The 19,385-nt window shown below is 46.9% G+C and overlaps 1 protein-coding gene and 1 long non-coding RNA gene across 9 annotated transcripts in view; one reads left to right on the forward strand and one right to left on the reverse strand.

Moving 5' to 3' along the window:
- Window positions 1-19,385, forward strand: part of pcdh11 (protocadherin 11) — a 136,741-nt gene that overhangs the window by 83,929 nt on the left and 33,427 nt on the right. For 4 of the 6 annotated variants that reach the window (XM_055512283.1, XM_029165835.3, XM_055512284.1 and 1 more), the window contains 2 exons: window positions 6,920-6,955; window positions 11,771-11,969. In XM_055512283.1, coding sequence (XP_055368258.1) covers window positions 6,920-6,955; window positions 11,771-11,969 — 235 coding nt within the window. Of the gene's footprint in view, window positions 1-6,919; window positions 6,956-11,770; window positions 11,970-14,063; window positions 15,755-19,385 lie in introns of those variants that run through there. The other 2 variants (XM_055512286.1, XM_029165836.3) reach the window with 2 other exon arrangements.
- Window positions 1-19,385, reverse strand: part of LOC114864848 (uncharacterized) — a 136,228-nt gene that overhangs the window by 37,029 nt on the left and 79,814 nt on the right. The window lies entirely within an intron of this gene.

Below are 19,385 nucleotides of genomic sequence, written 5' to 3' on the forward strand. Positions count from 1 at the left end.
GGGAGGGAGATCAAACGGATGAACAATTCACATTACCGGGAAATCTTGATGAAGTGCAGTTCGGATCTATGAAGCGCTTGTCATTCTCGTTCCCGCTGTTTCGTCTCCGCTTTGACAGTGCACTTAGCGGACACTTAATTACAGGCGCGGCCCTCGCGACGCGGCTCCCTGCTCCAGACGGGGACCCAGCACAGCCGGGCTACAGAGAGGAGCCGTGCAGCAACATCTCATCCGCCCAATGAAATGTTAGAACAAGCACAGCCATGAAAAAAAGCCCCATCTGCGTTAAAGCAGCAGCTACGTCAGAGAAGCCCATGAATACTGCAGTTAATGTTTTCCCTTTAAGTCCAATAACAGTAGAACTGACCGATCCATAGAGAGAAACAGGTACGGCCCCGGCCAGTAATGTGTGAAGGAACAGCCTGTACTACAGTGCTTATTATGGGATTCATATTTTAGTATGCTGGATCTCACACAGCAAACATATGAAGCGTAGCATAACGAGAATGCAGAGCGGATTCAGGAAGAGGGTTTTTTTTTCGGCAATTCCACTTTTGTGATTGTTCTGCTCTGTCCAGCCGAACAGGAAATGTGTTTTTATTATTGGATTTATAATGCGGGGCCTGTCAGTTACGGGGGGCCTGGGCACTGCTGTGCATCAGCGGGATGATAATCAGCGGCCGCGATCGCTGTAGCTGACATGCTATCATAAAACAAGAGAGGAGTCAAGTCAAGGTACAGACGCTACTTAAGGGAATGAATCAGGGAATAAAAAAAGGGGAATGAACATTATCTAAAAACAACATCAGACGATGTGCCCAGCACGGCTGCTGGCGGCTGTGGTGCGTTTGTAGCTGATTGGCTGTCAGGAATTAACAGCGGCGTCGGAAAACGAAGGCGACAACATCTGGGTTGAGCGCGTGATTCCGTGTGGCGGCGGTCGGCGGACGACGCGTCTCCCTCCGCGGGGCCGTCAACGCGGCAGCGCTGCCGCTTTATGCGTCCGCCGCTTCCTTTCTGCCTTTTATTCATCTGCTTTAATTTTATTGCGGGGAAACAAATAGGAGCGCGAGATAACGCCGGGCGTTCGCCAGCGCTGGGTTTGTTTATGACGCTTTGGCTTCTATAAATACATTTAACATTGTTGCTGACCAGATGCAACTCTTCATATTGTCAGTGCATTTTTTACAGGCGCCCCCCCCCCCCCCCCCCCCCCTCCTCTCCCCCATCGCGAGATAATGTATCATTGTCTGGAGATGGTTCCAGGAAATTACTTTACTTTACTCCAATGGTCTGCACCGTCCCCAGATCACAGCCTAATAAAACACTCGTGGGATGAGGTGAAGTGGGATGTTCACAGTGGTCATGCCATTGAATCTGCAGAATCTCTGTCAGGTCAGTATAGATCAAAATCCCTATGGAACATATCTCACACCTTGCCGAATCAATGGCTGCAATAAAAGAGGGAAGGGTCACGTAAGGTCACGCGCAGCATTAGCAATGCACCCACCTGTAATAAAATTGTCAGTGAGCGTATTTACAGTACAGTACTGCAAAAGCAGTGCACTTCAATCAAGCACCTCCGGCTGCAGCATTCCTTCCCCTCCTCGACTTCTTAGCATAGACACCATGACATGACGAATTTGCATAGTAGTAAAGATCAGTGTAACTCTTGGAGGCTGGTTTGACACTCATTCAAAACAGTTTCCTTTTTTACCACACCCGCCAGTGTAAAGGAGCAGGCGGTGAGTGATGTGGGTAAAGACAGTCAGGCACTTTCTCCGACGACGTGGAGCTCAAAGAGCATTTTGTCGCGTAGCTTCACTTGGTAAAGTACCTGCAACCCTCTTCACATCAGCGCTGAATCAAGGTCTGCTTCACACTATTTGATGCCGTTTGATGTCAGCTGAGATGGGAAACAAGTAGTGGGATAGAAAGAGAAGGCGCGCTCCCCCCAAACTGGCGTTTTCACTTATTTATTTATTTAGCACTTGAGTGATATTTTTGTAAGTGATGATTATGAAGTTAGATGTCACAATGCTGTGAAGGATGTCCTTCAGAATGTGCTCGATTTCAAGGGACAGCTTGACAAAACTGACTTTAAATTTGGCTGAAAGCATGTCTAATTGAATTTTGATACGTAATTAAATCAAGCAATAAATCAGCCCAGATCCCACTGCAACCGACAATTCAACACTCCTGAGCACCACAAGCTAATTATGATGAAGTTATTATCTCAGCCATAGGGAGTACTCCGAATGGCTCCTTCTGCATCATGTAGAATCGTTTCAGCTAGAATGTGCTCAACCTTGAAGAAAGGGCATCTCTCATATTAGGGATTGTGAATATCCCATAAACGTCACGCGCTCTGGCGGTTTTGCGCCCGTGTTGACGCATCGTCCCGCGTGGAGGCAGGTGATCGCGGCGGCGAAGTGGTTTTGAGTCATCGGCGGCTTTATCTGTTGGGTTGTAAGTCAGCAATTACAGCTGCTGCTAATTCCTGTCAATAATCCCTTGATGTGTAGGAAGTGGCTTTATTGATTAAACATGGCTTTGGAGCATCATCTTCATCATCTGTTTCCAGTCTCCTATGGTTAATCAATTACCTCCCCTGCCGTTTAAGTGTGCTTTAGACGCCGTGCGCCGCGCATGTACTCTCATGGCGTGAGGCATTAAGTGGGTCTAATTATAACTTTCGCGGCCACGTGTCACATCGTGCACTTTTAATAATCTCAGGTTCAGCGGCGAATCGGGAAGAAGGATGAGGCGTCCGGATGCGGCGCTGACGCCGCGTTCGGAAAGGCGGCGTCAGCGCGCAAACAAATATGGAACAAAGCGTTTTAACGATCAGCCGAGAAATCTTGAAATCCAGAAAGCGGCGAAACCCTCATAACTCTCCAACTCCCCAGACAACCATAACCGATCTGGCTGCCATGGTTTTTGTAAATGAATCCTCTGCAACAATTACTGCGGTAGCCTCCTTCTGCATAATTTGATGAGCAAAGAGAACATTGATGAACTTTTTTAATTATTACCCCACTTGGGATTCTGACACAGGCTTTGGAGCGGGGGGGGGGGGGGGGGCTGTGCCACTGGAGCTGCTTTTCCTCCTGCCCCCCTCCTCTGTTTTCCTGCACCCCCCCCCCTTTTTTTTTTTTAATTCACCCAATTTGTCGGTCCAAATGAAACAGCAAAAGGTTAGAGTGTGGAGTAATTAACAGCAGCTAGCCTAATGAAATCAGGAGGGGCCAGTACACTGAGAGGATCAATACTTCACTTAGGGTGAAACAAGACGAGGGATCGTCCAGGGGAAACACACATACATAGACCACTTAATAATAATAAGCTGATGAAAAGGCAACATGTTGTCCACTTGTAAATCAAAATTGGTTCGAACGCACCGTGACATTATTGCTGTCTGGTAATTGCGCTGGAGGAAAGTTGCTATTTGTGCACACTGCAGGATTTACACCACCGCACGCGCTTTGCTGAGAGGGTTTCCCTTTATTGAACGTCAATAAGCACATCGATATACCTCGGACAACTGAACACCAATGCAGAGGGATTTTATTTATCTGAAGCCTCACTTAAGTATATTGAAGACTTTATTAGAGCCCTTTGATGAGGAGGTGTTTTGTTTGCAACCGTTTTATCACGCTGTCGGAGACGTGCTGCGTCTGCCGCAAACGCGCAGGATGTAAACTTGAACCCGGCGCACCGCTTCTTGGCGGAGGCACGCGCGCCTCTCGTGCCTTTTCGCACGCGGGCAGATGGTGTTCGCGTTCCGCGTCGATTCCGCCGCGAATCCGTGTGCTACGCCGCACATATGCCCGCGCATGTTTGCGCGTGCGTGTTAGTGAGCGTGAAGCGGCCACCTAAGACGCAGACGCCGCCCCCCCCCCCCCCGTCCTCCCCCACGCTGCGCCGACTGCGCCGATGATTTCCACGCTCTTCGCGGACTTGAACTGCGCATCATCGCACCACGAGCCTCAGCAGCGGATCCGGAGTCAGTCAAAACAAAGTGTAAAGAACGCGCCCTGGCAGCTCGAGAGATTGCGGCTCGCGCGCGTGCTCCCTTTCTCTTCGCCTCTTTCCGCGCTTTTCTGTCAACTTCAAAGGTTTTTTTGTTTTTTTTTTACCGTACGACATAAGCTGATATGTGGGAGGCCACAGAGACGGCGGCAGCGGATCTCATTACTGTTAAACCATTAGGAGAACGGGGACCCGCGGCACGAGGGGTTTCAAGGCTTTCAGCGTGGCTTCAAGTTATCACATCATACACTCTCTGCTGCAGCAATGCACCGTTTCGGTCCAAACCAGGCGCGAGAGCGACGCAGGAGGTGAACGGAGCCGCCGCTTGTGATCATATAGAGGTCAACCGGCCCAGTACAGGCGCTTTAACACCCTGTTTAGCGTCGGCTGGTTTGATCATGCAGTCGTGATCATCATCACGCCATGATTATAATCAGCGTTGCCTCGTGTAGACAATCATCTGCGTCATTAAGTGCAAAGTGGGCAAAAAGAAATCTCACCAAAGAAAGTGAAATTACAAGATTTTAGAAATCCAGAAATTGTTGTTGTTTGTGTGTTTTCAGATGCCTGAAAGAACATCTTTCTACTGTATATTTGTGTCATACATTCAGTAGTAGCTGCTGCTTCACGGCTAAAAGTCTGTATGAGTAAAGGTCACAGGTCCTTGAGGCCTAGAATAAGTCTTGATTCAAATTGCTGACATCGAAATATAAGTAAATATGTTGTAAGGGGGTCGAGTTGAGCGGTCTGTGTGCACGTGTCGATGGAGAGCAGCCTTTTTTAATATCTGCTGTTCAGTCTCCGCTGTAGACGTGATATTAGCCTCCCTCGCGTCGCCTCCACGCGGCTGGAACCAACTCATACCTGGGTGCTGCCGGTGCCTTTTGATTACGGCCCAGTGCCTCCACCTCCGTTCCAACCGGCCGGGCCACCGCTCCCAGCGCCTCAACCCGCAGCAGCTTCGGCCCAGCGCCGGCGTTAGCGTTAGCGCTAGCGGCAGCGGCTCTCGTTGGAGCGCTATCAGAGAAAGCCATTAGCGCAGAGGGTCGTGCATTAGCATGTGCGGCGCGTCTCCTTTATTTCCACCTGTGTTCGCTGTTTCTTTTCAGCACCGTGTGTCAAAACTGGGAAAGATTCGGAAACAAAAACAGAGCACAATAAGGTCTGGTGTTTTTAATCAATTATGTATTCAATATTTTAATGATCAGAGTGCCTGGAGTGATCAAAGGCTCGGTTCAAGCTCCGCTGCCTTTGCTCACTAAGACATCTCTCTGTACTTTGATGTGGTTCACCAACAAATGCACTTATCTTAAGCAGAACTCTCTGGCAGGCGAGCATGTGGGTGCTTTGAAACCGGTAGTTTGAGAGGCGTGCAGCCGGAGAGAAGGTCACCGACCAATCTACGGCGAGGCGAGAAAGAAGTAAAGGAAAGATCTCCAGCAATCAAATGTACCACCACTGTTTTGAACGCCATACAAGCCGGGGTCACCTTCCCGGATCCCTCATGTACATTATCATATATTTAATTGGCTGGCAAGGCTTCTCACATGAAGTCTGTGTCACGAGATGTTGAATAAAACATGACTTTAGCGTCTGATGGCAGCCTTAAGTAAAAGGCTGCTTTAACTGACCAGTCAGTGGATGCAAATGAGTCATTTCTCCGACGGGCCTGAGCCGACACTCGCAGCCCGGCTTTGTTTTCATTCCTTTTGTGTCTGTGTTATTTATTTATTTATTCATGTGAAGAAACATGTTGCAACGCTCAGCATCTGAACCGACGCTTAACCGGTCCTGGACCCGGGCAATTCTAATAAAGAGCACTTTGTAGTTGCTTTTAATGGAGACATTTTTACGTAATACAAGTTAGAAATAACACAGAGTTACTGTGGCTTCTCATAACAGTTAGCGATATAATAATAAATGTATTATTCTGAGGAAACAAACATATCTGTATCTGTGCCCATACGTCATAAAGAATTATTTACATTTTATAAAACCACGCTTTCACTGTGGCAGGCAGCTATTCGTCAAAAGTTGGAGAGCCCACTGTTTAATTTAGTTTAGTTGTCCACCATGAAGTTCAATTTTGTTTTTGATGAATAGCTTCGGGTGAAGCGCTCTATCGCTCAGTCAGTTGCAGCTTCCCTGGGTGAACAATTACGGCGGGATAATCTGTTGACGTGAACTTGTTCCCCCGTTCATTGTTTTACCGTTCCACCCCAGCAGTCCTCTCCGCTGCTCCCCTGTCTAAGTGGCTCCTCACTGCCAGATTTCTTCTATTTTCTTTGCAAATCAAGTCATGTAGTCAGATTATTATATGCAGTACAAAGAAAACAAAATTGGTGATTAAAAATTAAATACTCTTATCTCTCTGTGAGTTATCTCAGTCCCCAGAGAGAGGATGCTATTTTGCAGGCTTGCGGGTGTCTTTTGTTCCCAATTTAGAAGCTTGTTGCTGTTTATTGTTAATTTTTGATGCTTCATTTGATATTCTGTTCACTTTCCTCCCTGACATGCAGAGAAAACATCTTTATCAAAGTGTCAGTTGTGTTGTCAGGATGTCAGGTTTGCCCTATTCTTTACATTTCTGTGCGCTCCGCGGGCCGGTTATTGGCATGCCAGCCGTGCACGCAGCCGTGCTGTACAAACTCAGTACAGAAGGGGAGAAATCAATAGGTAACCCAAATCTCAATTCCAACTCAAAAAAGACTTTAAACCCTCTAAATCTGCGAGCTTGTCAATTGTGAACTCCGACTGACTTTAAGAAGACTGGGAACTTCCCAGTGCACTTTCCTTTGTGGGCTTCAAATCTCCATTTCCATAATAAATCCTTTGTAGAGCAAGCGTCAGACAGTGATGTGAAATGACTGTTCTTATGTCCTTGCAGGAGGCCTGTCAGCTCGGCAAGATAACCTCCGTGAACGTAAGTCCCGCTCTGCTCCCGGCTCCTTCCTGCATGTGCATGAGCATCGTTAGCGCATGATACCGCGCAGCTGCTAGCTCCGCGTCGCACATACAGTACTTGCGCTCGGCGCCCGTTTAACCTGCCGCGCGCCCAGAAGTCTGTCTTATTGTTTCCGTTCTGGAAAAAACTGGGGGGGGGGGGAGAAAAAAAACAACAGATGGTTTCGACAATTATGATTCTAAAAATGAATGGTGCTGGTGGCTCGGCGGCGGCGGCGGCGGCGGCGGCGGGTTCCTAATGTTTGCATTTAGGGAACTGACAGGCAGCTTCATAAGAGGCTCCTCACAGGGTAGAGCTCTTTCCCAAAGGTGTCAGTATTGCAAAGTTTCGCTCAAAGTATTGTGGATGTGTCTTCACTTGTGATCTGAGTCGTTTCATATTTAAGTGAAATATTTGACTCCAGGGGCTTTTCCGCTCTCTAGTAAGGCACATTACATCTAATTGTGTTGTGGCATAATGCCCTCTGGTTTCTAGTTTGCTCAGTGTTTCACTTAGTCTTTTAATCATGCGGTTCATGTCTGAGCGCGGGCGCGTTCGGGGTTCACCGGCAGGACTCTGCTTTCTGTGAAACTCTACACACTTTCGGCTCGTGTGCTACGTCCAACCTTTGATCTTCATGCAACGCAGCCTCACAAATATCTATTATTTAGACTTTCTGATGTGGACAGAAACCTCCGATTGGAGCTGTTTGCTGCTTATTTCTCTGGAAGTCAGATTGTTCCATATTAATGACGTTCGTAGCGCTACGGTGTTTAGCATAGTGCAAGACCCTGCTGAGCCAAGACTGGAGAGCACTTCCAGCACTGTCATAGTTCATGTTGCACGGAGGAGATGATCACAGCAGATGACTCAATAACAGATCAAATTGATAAAAGATTCATTAGGTTTGTTGAAATCCGCCCAGCGACCGCTCAACCCACTTGCTAGCATCACTTCCCTCTTTCATGTTCGCGCCAGCTCACCATTTCACACACAGAGGCGCATCACCTCACACGTAATGGGCTGCGCTGGAACAGCAAGTACGAGAAGAGAGGAAAGACCCGCAACGTTAAAAAAAAAAAATCCACCAGCGGGTTCCGTGTGGCTGTCGCACGATCCCGCCGCCGCCGGGAGCGGAGTTTCGAGTGCTTGCGTTTGTTCCTTCTTGAATCCCGCCGTCGCTGCATTCCCTTTTTTTTGTTTGTTTTTTTTTGTACCATTCCACTCCACACAGGACATGTGCGACATGACAAATCACCATCTCCTCTGAACAGATTTATGCAGGTCTAGGTGTGCCCGCGAGCTGATCCTTATCTAAAATGGCAGAGCCAATCTCTCCTGATTCACTCCTAAGTGGTCCCTGTTTATCACTCAAAGTGAGGCGGTTGTCAGGCAGCTTCTCCTCCGCAGCGCCGCCGCCTTCGCTTTTCCAACAGAACGGCTGGGAGTTTATATATATTTATATACACAGTATATATATTTATAACAGTGATATAAATCATCACAGTCCTGCTCTCCTCTGTCTAAATATACCGGCCCTCTAATGCACTAACCCGTGGATCCAGCCCCATCTGCCTGTTGTCTGGGTGCTCACCAGAGGGAGGCTTTTGGATTTGCTGGCTTGTTCTATGGCACAACTTGGCACACGCCGCTCCTGTTCATTTTATCTCTGTGTACATACTTCTCAAGGCACTGTTTTATCTGGCTCAACGGGCTTTGTTTGGTCTTGATATCTCTTACCACAGCTTGTCTTTGCTTTATGGATTTCTGGCAGCTTCTTTAAATAAGTGATAATGCTGAGCACACTCACCTTGACTCCTCGCTTGAACGTTTGTTTTTGTTTGTCATGTTTGCCTTTCAACATCAATGTTTTATTCACATTAATCTTTAATGCGGAGACAGAAAGTTTTATTTATTTAACACTCCTTAATTGTATTTAATTGTGATAAATAGCTCTATACAATTTACTATTGACTGCAGTGTGGAATCAAATTAGGCTTTTCTTCTAACATCTGGCATCGACTTAAACTGTCTTAAATAAACAGCGGACTTAAAATGGAGACACTCCCTCATGCAAAATGATGGTGTCCTAATTGTCACAGACAGCTGTTGGTTCTAATAGATTCTGGATGCAATTGTTAGCGCACGTTTCCAATAATTAGCAGCACAAGGAGACGAATCATGCTTCTTGTAGCGCTGCCAACGACGCTCCTCGCGCCGAGAAACCTGGACTCCGCGTCCGCATTCGTCCTGCAGTCGTTTGAGAAACAGCTGCCAACTCTGCTTGAGAACAACTAGATATGGAGACCGCTCGAAAGAGCGGGCGCGCGCGGCGCCCGGACCCGGGCCACTTTGCCAGCGAGGCGTTCGTGGAGACGGAATAAAGGGAGACGAGGGGCGGAATTCCTGTCTGTGGACTAGTTTAGAAACGTACCTTATCGTTTGGCAGCGGGACATTTCACACAACGCGCAGCAAAAGCGAGATTAATTTTAATCCTGTATCATATATTTTTTATTCGGCCCAGAAATTAGAGCGGCGCGCGTGAGCAGATAAGTACGTTCCCTCTTATTTGGCCACGAACGGCGAAGGCTGTTTGTTTCTCTGCCTCCGTGGCCTTTTTCCCTCTCTTTTCTCATTATTCCCCGCGTTGTTTTCCTGCTCGCGTGCGCCGACGCACGCGCGCTGGCTGATTTGTGGCCTCGGGATCCAGATGAATCAAGTAAATAGAATATTTAGCTAGCTGTTTCAACATCACAACGTTGAAAAGCACCGAGTTGTGCTTTCAGGGTGCTAATTGTGTGGATTTAGGTTAGTCGACCCTCTCTGATAGTTTTTAAATGAAGCTTTTTGTGCACTTGGTTTTTGGCAGTTCGTCCTTCATTAGTGCCAGACTTTATTTCCCTCTGCCTCTCTCCTCTATTTTCCAAGCCTTATTTAGTCTTATCAAAGAACAATAAAAGCTTTATCTGCGCACTGTAGTGACTAAGGAGAAATATATTCGCATGGAGACACCACCTCCTCCTGAGCTTAAAGGAGCATGTGTTAATGATGTTTTTAATTCAGGACTTGCATATTGCTTTTGTTGCTATAGCGATGAAGGAAATCAAGATAGTCACCCATGCTCCACTTGTATTTGCTGCTGAGAAAAAAAAAATCTTATCAGTTTGAATAATGGGATGAATAAAATTCACTGCAATAACTGAAGCTGGGGGCATAATTATATTTTATGTGTTTTATGTCCCCATACAATGTGCTGCAGTAGGATGTTACTCAGGGAATCATGTAAAGACATGAATTCGAGCTGCTGCATATATCACTGAGGCAACGCTGGGTTTTAACAGTGTTACCTCAAAGCCAAGTCAGATCTCCTCACTCTCATTTCTCCCTTTGTCGAACTCTGAGGAAAAATGTGCAGAAAGTGAAAGTAAAAACAGTGTGCGCCGATTACCCACCGTGCCGTGTGGTGGCGGTGATTGGGGTTTGTTTTCCAGGGGAACTGTTAACGCGTTAGTCGACGCCACTGCTTTCAGGGTGAGCTTTTCTTTTGGAGCTCGAATGAAAGGTCGCAGCATGAACTTGTACGAAACCTCCGGAGAAATCAGAAAGGGCTGCACTTGCCCACATTCCTGTGATCCCCAAGACTTTACAAACCAAAGTCTCAGTCTCCACACTTCTCTTTTGTGTCTAAATTGGGTGAGAGGGAAACTAGGACATAGTTCAACTTGTTAATACACACGCCGTCTGTTTCCAGGACAGGAAGTCTCAATTACGAGTCTTACAGTCAGTTTATTATCAGAGAAGTAATTCGCTAAATTCAACAGGGCAGGAATCATTTTTGGGTTATGAGGTCAATGTTTCAATTAGTCCACCTGATGACAAGACGCGGGTCTGACACATTTTCCCGGTGATAGATGCGGTGCAGGGCGGTAACGAGTCGCCTGATGCAATAAGGCGAGGACGCTCCCTGTAAATGCCAGCGTACAGTAACTATTCACCCATAAAGCGGCTCTGTTGTCGCACCTCATGATGGTATTAATAATCTCTGTTTGCGAGCGTTGGTGTGTCAACACCCGCCGGAGGAAGAAGGAGACGACCCACGCCGCTGCTTCCCCCAATACAGATGCACCTGCGTCTCCGATAGGACGCCATGTTTGAGGATTCGAAATGTTGATTTCTGGCGGGCAGTGAGTCAATATTCTGATCAGGCAGCAGACAAACACGCAGCTGAGACCGAGGATCAGGCTTTGAATTCATGATTTTACATAGTTTTGGAGACTCACGTCTTACCAGCTCCATGGACCAAATCGAAAAAAACTATATATATATATATATATATATATATATATATATATATATATATATATATATATATATATATATATATATGTAAAATATTACACACAGTCCCTCTCTCTTTCTTTCTTTCTCTCTCCCTCTCTACCAACACACCTACACACACTCACCTAGAACACGAAACATTGAGGTACTAATATGTAAATTTAATCATTTTTAAAGTCATGAAGAAACGTCCTTGTTCGCTTTCTTCACTTTCTTTTATCAGCATTGTGCTGTTGTTTATTACGGATCCATATACTGTTGTCGCTTATTGTGACTTGTAACGTTTCCATTTTAACTACTTAGAGGCGTTTTCACGAGCACCGTCACTTGAACTTTACAGGCCCCACGACCTGCGGCGCGACTGAGCTTTTATTTTGAAATGCTTGGTTCTCCTCTGCGTTTCGCCCGCATGCAAACATTTTAACAGGGCGCTTCTCGTGTGTGGTGTGTTGCAGACTCAGCGTCGTGTGACGTTCCATCTCCCGGACGGGTCCCAGGAGAGCTGCAGCGACAGCGGGCTGGGAGACCCGGAGCCCAGCAGCGTGGCCAGCGCCCCCCAGCCCCTTCCCCTCAGCTTCCCCCAGGAGGAGTACTACGAGCAAACGTCCCCCAACAGCCGCACGGAGGGCGACGGGAACTCAGACCCAGAATCCAGTGAGTGCTCGGACGGCGAATCTGCCTGTTTTCCTCCTTGTTTACGAGAGGCCATCTGTGTTTTTAAACAGCAAAGTTATTTACTGCGTTTACAGCCACAATTGACCGTCGTGTGTCCAAGAACGACACACGTGCATCCAGCGTGTTGCACGAGGTCATGCTTAAACGTGTAGCACAGCGATTTGCCGGGCGAGTGCTGAAGCGGACGCAATATTTACACAGCAATGATAAATAAATCTGTTTTCCTGCGCCGTTTTATTTTTCAGCTGGAATGAATCCAAAAACCTTCTCACCTAAATTAAATATGAGAAGAAATTGAATTTGATCAAAACAGCAAAAGTGAGTTTCTCGCCGCGGCTGCGCACAATGAGAGCGAGGATGCGATTCGCACATGGGTGCATTTATTATTGACAATTAATTTTGTTAGCATGAATCTTGCATGTGCCGCCCAGTGCTGAGCTGCACAATGTAAAGGGAATTACACCTCTGAAGCTGGAGCTCTGCTGCAGAATTTATTCAAATGATTCACCAGACAGCTGTCACTGCATGGCTTGCTGCCCAATGATGTTCTCCATAAAAAAGTTCTGCCTCATACATATACAGCAGATTTTTTTTTTTTAAATCATCTTCAAATAACTGGCTGAGGGTAAAAAGCCTCTTAAGACAGACCGCGGAGGGCCTGGATGCTAGAGCGGCTCCAGCAGCCTGCCAGGGAGGCTTTTGCTCCACCTTAACATGAACAAGGCTATTCTGAGTCCCCTCATCAATATGTCCTTGTCGCACGCCCCCCCCCCCCCTTCCTCTCCGCTCCGGCACAGGATATTCTAGTCTCGGTGAATCAGACTCTCTCTTTTGGAGGTAGCCCTGCAGACCGGCCTGAGCCTCGTCACCCCTCCTGCAGCCGTCGCGGGGAGTTACCTGTCAGGAGGCGGCCTGTTTTCTGTGTACGCGGCGGAAAATATCTACAGGACGGCGAGAACTAGCTGGCTTCGCGCGCGCCCACGCGCGCCGTAGCCGTTGTGTCAGCGCTGCAAGTGAGACGGCGGCACCTCTCTCCTCCCCGGCAGCCGCGCTGACAGGTCCAGGGGCTGCGGTGTCGCCGCGGGTGTGATTGGGAATTTGTTAGGCATTAGACAAGATGGTGACACGTTAGCGGCGGGTTCCTCCTTGTTTACACATGAAAGGTCACCTCATTTGTGAGCTCAAAAATAACTGCCTCCTTGTTTCTTGACGAGACGTCCTCGTGTCGACCGGCGCACGTGAGACACGTCTTTCGCCATGGCAACCGCGGACCCGTGCGCTACCGCTGATTCGCGGAGGCCGCCGCTCATCATCATACGCCGTGAGCTTCCTCAAATGCTGCGTTCAGGGCCCGCGCTCCCTCCGGGGTCGTATTAACTTTATATTTGTCCACGTCGCTGTTGCAGACGCAGCGTGAAGCGAAGCAGAGTGACGCGTTGTCAGTCTCATCCGACCGCAGGTGGAACATTAGTTATGTGATCTTGGAGCCGTTTGTAAGGCTCCTTATCAAATGACATTAAGGCTCATTTAATTCAAATGAATGTTAGTATGAAAGTAAGGTAAAGCCGACAGGGCTGTGAAAACACCACATACCAAGATATCTGACTCATTTTATTCACTCATAAAATATTCACTATGAAATATATGCAGAACTCGCAGCCTTTAGATATTTATGGCTTGCATTTTCAAGCTTCAAGAAAGTACATGAAAACCATATTTTATGTTTGTATAATTTCAATAAATACATATTTAAAAGACCTTATATCTCAGAGAAAGTCGCCAAAGTCCTATAATATCCTTTTACGTAGCCGCCGCGCACCTCGCACATCATTTACAGACAGCCCGACTCACCCAGCTCCATTTTCCTCCTCCAGAAGTTAAGGCAGATAAACTCCCGACTCGGCGTCAGCCAGTTCAAAAAGGAGCGATGGATCCTGCGCGTGTTGACTGTCTGCGAGATGAGTGCGCCGGCGACAGAGGGGGGCCTAAGATGGATTAGATATGGTTTTATCAATGAGCGCCAGGCTGGCATGGCGGTGGCAATCTCTTATCATGTCGTCTCAATTTGTAAAGCAGGGAGAACAAGCAAAAGTGGGAAGAGGGGACGGGAGATGGAGCGGCTCCAAGCCAAGACGCGGAGAGAGCGCTGTTGTTTCGTGGAGGTGCTTCGGCGCCGACCCGAATGTCAACCTGTGCCGAGTAGTTGTCGGCGCCGAAGGCAAAGCATGTGGCCTTCTTATGACAATGAATTCCTGAAGTCCTTCTTAAACCCGCATCTTTATTAGACCACCCACTCTTGAAATAAAGTTCATATGACGTTTTATGTTTCTATTATTTATGAGTTAGGCGGCTGTTCGTTTTATGGGCTCACGGTTCCCCCTCAAGGCTCACTTCAACGCCCCGCCATCAGTCTTCCGCTGTCGCCTCCTCTGTCACACATTCTTTCAAAAGGTTTTGATATTCCCTCTCCTGTCTTGACAAATAGATTAAAGCTACAAATTAATATCATTAGCATATGTGTTTTTAGGTCCAGCCCCCATATATGTGACAGCTGGCGCTCACGGAGCCTCACATCCAGCAGAATTAGACGTGATGAATCGTACCTGTCCCTTTCGGCCAAATTGCAACACTTCATCAAAACATCAAAAACGGAAATGCATAATGCCATGTGATGCATCCACCCCTGGATGAAGAAGGATGTGCTCTGCGATTCCCCTCGACGTCCCCCCGGTGCACAGGCTCCTCACACTGCAGCGCAGCGTCACGGAGGCTCACGGAGGCTCACGGAGGCGCCCGGCGCTTCCTGGAAACGCTAAGAGCGCCGTCGTTTTAATGCTAAAAGCCTCCGGCTGATGAAAATGTCTTTCTTTGACCCGTCTTGGCTCAGTCGCACAATCGCACGGAAATTGTGGTGGTTGTTGTTTTTAGCGATAACAAGCAGCGGCCTTGTTCTTAGCGATATTACTGCACTCGCGGAGAGTTCAGTTCTGTTGACAATGAATAGCTAAATCACGTGTTTTGCGTTTTTTCTTTTTTTTTTTTTTTTTTGAATGTATTATTGTCGGAGAGCCTGCGCTGTTAAGTTGCTGTTGGCTTAATGACATCCTGAAAGGTTTTCTGCTGAATGACGGGAATCGTCATGTCACAAACAACAAACAGCTCTAAGCCCTCAGACAAAGTGCAGCAAAGTGGGAGCAAATCCCTGAGTCTAAATCCTTCACATTTTTCAAACAATACACAATTTCGTTCTCTGGACAATTTCTAATATACTTATTTCTTTTGCCTGTTGTTGGAGTTGAGGGATTTAGGAGCCTGTGCTTTTACCCACTTACCAGCACCTCACTAAGGGCAGTTTTTAGGCAGTGCATTAGTCTGTGGAAGGAGCAGGAGAAAAGCTGCAGAGTGTGGAGCCGTATGCTAATCTGTGGCATATGGCTTTCAAATGACCAGCTTACACCTTGTCTGTCTAAGATCTAAATCTGCTATTAAAATAAGCCAATCCCCTTTAAACACTGCAGGCAATAATGAGATTAGAGTTTAGAACATGCTGCAGATTGCATTAAAAAACTTTTTAGCAAACTCAATTGTCAAAGTAAAACTGGTTTTGAAGCATTTGCCGCGTTTTATGTTTTAATTACTCGCCGTGTTTTGTTTTTTCGTGTCTAATGTTTACGTTGCAAATCATATAAATTCTGATGCCAGACAAGTAATCAGATTAAAGGCTTGTGGGTTTTTACCATGGGTTACATTCTCCACTCTTTGATTTCTGTGGGTCCAAAATTTCCACAATGGCTGAGTTTTCAGTCCACTGATTCGCAGCTACCCACTTTTCTTGCCTTTGGAAAAGGCCACTTGACTTGATCTAGTGCGTCGAACACGTTGGTACCATTGAATGTCTAATACTCCACAAAGCGAGCGTGACTGTCCGCCGATGGCGAGCCTGAACCGGGCCTGGAATTCCACCGTCTAGACGCAATCTGCCCACGAACAAAAAGAGATTTCAGGAGGAGGCGAGGAAAAAAAACAAGAAAACTCAGCGCTGGTTGTCGAACGGGACGACAACATTTTGTCATTCATGGCAACAGTTTGGCTCATCATTATGTGACAGCAACAACGTTGTAGCATTCAGTACAGTTAGCTGCATTAATTATTCATATGAGTCCAATCTCAGTTTCACTTTGAGGGTTCTCATATGCAATTAGACATAATGAATGTGCTTCTTAATTACATTCATTTGTGCAAATTTCCATTCCCCATTGAATTTTTCTGTGGAAACATTGTGACACTGACCAATGGCATATCATTTGCAATGTGACTAAATCCATTCAGCATAGAACAATTAGCTGTAATTAGTGTTACAATGTCATCAGCGACCGGGGGAAAGACTAAGCTGACGTGCAAAGGAGAAGAGGACCCTTGTTCGGAGCGTTAGGAGTCCAACGTACTTAGCAAGAGCCCGATAATTGGCTGACCACAGGTTAGCGAGACGATGAACTGCGGCGAGACTCTTACGTTTGATTTTCCTCCTCTCTCCCCCCACCTCCATCCGTGTAAAGTCGGCGCAGACGCCCGCTTCCCTTTGATGCGCGTCTCGTCATCGGCGGCAGACAAACGAGCCGCGGCGCTGCGCTAATTATGAAGCGCCTTGCTCAGGGGCGCGCGGCGGTGGGAAAAAGATGGGTCGCAGACATCCTCATCCATTTCACACGGTGACCCCACATATTGTCCCGCTATCACAGACCATTCTGGCTGCCATGTGTATATTTAATTCATGCCGCACATGAAATGATAATGGAGCATATTCCTTTTCTTGCAGTTATCGCACAATCTACAAGATAACTCCTTCAAACTACTTTTCTCACATCATTTGCACCAGTTTGCTTCCCGCTATATATTCTCCTGCATATAAATAAATAAAAGCCTTTGTGCCTTCTGGCTCCCAGAACTTTTTACAGCTGCCCCAGTGGGCCTGCAACTGAGCTAAATGAAGCAACAGTGAGTATTAACCTACATAGATTGGACCTTTCCTTTTAAGATGAATTCAGATTTAGATTTTCTCTCCTTCTTTGACCGCCGGGGGTCTGGAGCTGAGTCAGAGGGGGATTTAGATGGACTCATCTGTATCCTTCTCAACTGATTGGGATTTGGTGCCAGAGCTCAGTTCTCAGAGGTGATGTGGAGGGGAACCCTTGTTTTATCTGGTTCAAATGCCACACCAGTTGTCTCGGAGAGGGAGACGAGCTATTGATCTGGAGGAGTTAACTCAGCTCGCAGAAATCTCTCTCCAGCCTCCTTCAAACGACTGAATGGTGTCATGTTAGAAACCCCCGTTCCACAGTATTAGGCCCCCTTCGCCAAAGTCTTTTCTGAAGTTGAGACGGGAGCTTTCTGGTGCAATCATCCAGCTCTTACCGAGACGAGACGGAAAAGATATCGGAAGATTTCAGGACAATCAGTTCGTGGACTTTAGAGTTCCCATTCAATTGGAAGTGCGTCGGCGTCGCGACCTGCACAAAACAAACAAGGCGACACAGTATCCAGAGCTTACGCACTCTAAACTAATTGAAAAACAGGCAAACCAGCATCCTCCTAAGTCCACAGCACATTATGAGTGACACATACTTAGTATTTGCTTTTCAACTTAGTTTTAGTGGAGGATTTCTGTAAGCTGATTTGGCTTTGACCAGGAATCTACAAATTAACCTTCTCTAATTAACATGCACATATTTAGTGAATTTATTCAACTATTTTAGAGGATTAAATAAGTTTTTAAATGAGAAACATATTTTTCTGTTGTTGAAGCATCTTTTAATACCTTCGGTTCAGCTGGTTAATGCTCCGGTGCGCCCTGAGAGACCGGACCGGAACGTCCGGGCGAGAAGCAGCTCGGGTTCGTTTTGGCCCCGTTTCCAGTTCGTCAGCAGCCGTCGGACTCGAGTGGGCCTTTTTAAAGGCCTGTACAATTAAAATACTCACTCCGAAGTTGTTAACATGTTCAGTGAGACTTGTGTCTGGTTTGGCAAGTGATCAATAACTGCCAAGTCTGATCGTGTCTCTGGACAATCCATTCTGAACTCGGCAGGGGGAGAGAGAGACTTCAAACAAGGATAGGAGCTCAAAGGCCCGAGCCAGCAATTCACTTTGTTCCATTTCACTGACTCTATGATACCTAAACTGGAATATAGACAGACTGCATATTAAAACGGTGAAAAGTTGGGCAGGAGCGAGCTGAGCTGCTTTGGAGCTTGATCCCATCTAGCTGATGTGATCTCAGTGAAACCAAACATGAATCATTAAAAGCAACAACACGCGTGGAATCAAACAAGGGCACCTTTTTTTTATGGGCTGCCAGTGGCGTCTTTCACACACGGGGCAGGAGGCTACGCCGATTCTTCTTCATCCCCATTCAGTTTAATCGGATTGAAATCAAGCAGCGGGTCGACGCCGCCTCAAATCTACGGGTCAGGAATCCTCCGGTAATAAACTCGCTTGAACTTTTAAACTTTGAAGAAATCTCGGCGCAGAACTGGACGCCACAAAAAAAAAAAAAAAAAAAAAAGAACCTTCCAACATTTCTCAACCCTCGCGCTGTTCTTTGAGTGTGACGAGCTGAGGTTCACCTGCCTGAAAGAGCAGAAACTTTCCCTTCGGTAGCGGGAGGAAAACATGGGAAGCTATCAAATATACATGTGTCCATGTTTTATTGAAGCCACTTTGTTATAGATAGCTTTTTACAGAAATTCCGCTCCTTTTCATTTTTAGTCCTTGCGTGCGTGCGACTCGGCCCCACCCTGCTCACATACAGTTGTGTACTGTATGCGCTCCACACCACAATCATTATGGATGTGCCTTATTGAATTTTCAATGTCTTGACATCACACGGGAAGGAGATTTCCTTTAGCTTCTTAACGCGAAGGTTAAATCTGTGCATATGAAAACGTCTGAATACGAGATCATCCTCATTTGAGATTTTATGTTTGTCTATAAATTGCGTTTCGAGGTCACAGGTCGGCCTGATTCGAATTTCAATAAAGCCATTATACGCTGGCTGGGAGGTGTCGTATTTCAGTATAACCAATGCTATGGTTTATTGTTAACAACTGCATTAGAGAGGCCCAGACAGGGTTAGAGGAAGTGCATCTGTCTCTCTCCCCTCCCTCCCCCTCTCTCCCATCGTCTCCCATCCCTTCTCCTTCCTGTTAAGATATAGCGCCACAGACAGATTAAAATGCATGGCCTCATCCCTTTCTCATTTTTCACATGCAGTGGGTCTCAAGGATAAGGATGGCCTCTGCTCAGAAGGACTTATTGACCAAAATAACTGTGCGTCAATATGTCTCCCGAAGGCTGAACGGAGCACAGTATCTCAGCGGTTGTATTTCCACCAGGTCCGAG

The sequence above is a fragment of the Betta splendens genome, chromosome 10 (genome assembly GCF_900634795.4).
Source record: "Betta splendens chromosome 10, fBetSpl5.4, whole genome shotgun sequence".
In the NCBI taxonomy this organism is placed as follows: domain Eukaryota; kingdom Metazoa; phylum Chordata; class Actinopteri; order Anabantiformes; family Osphronemidae; genus Betta; species Betta splendens.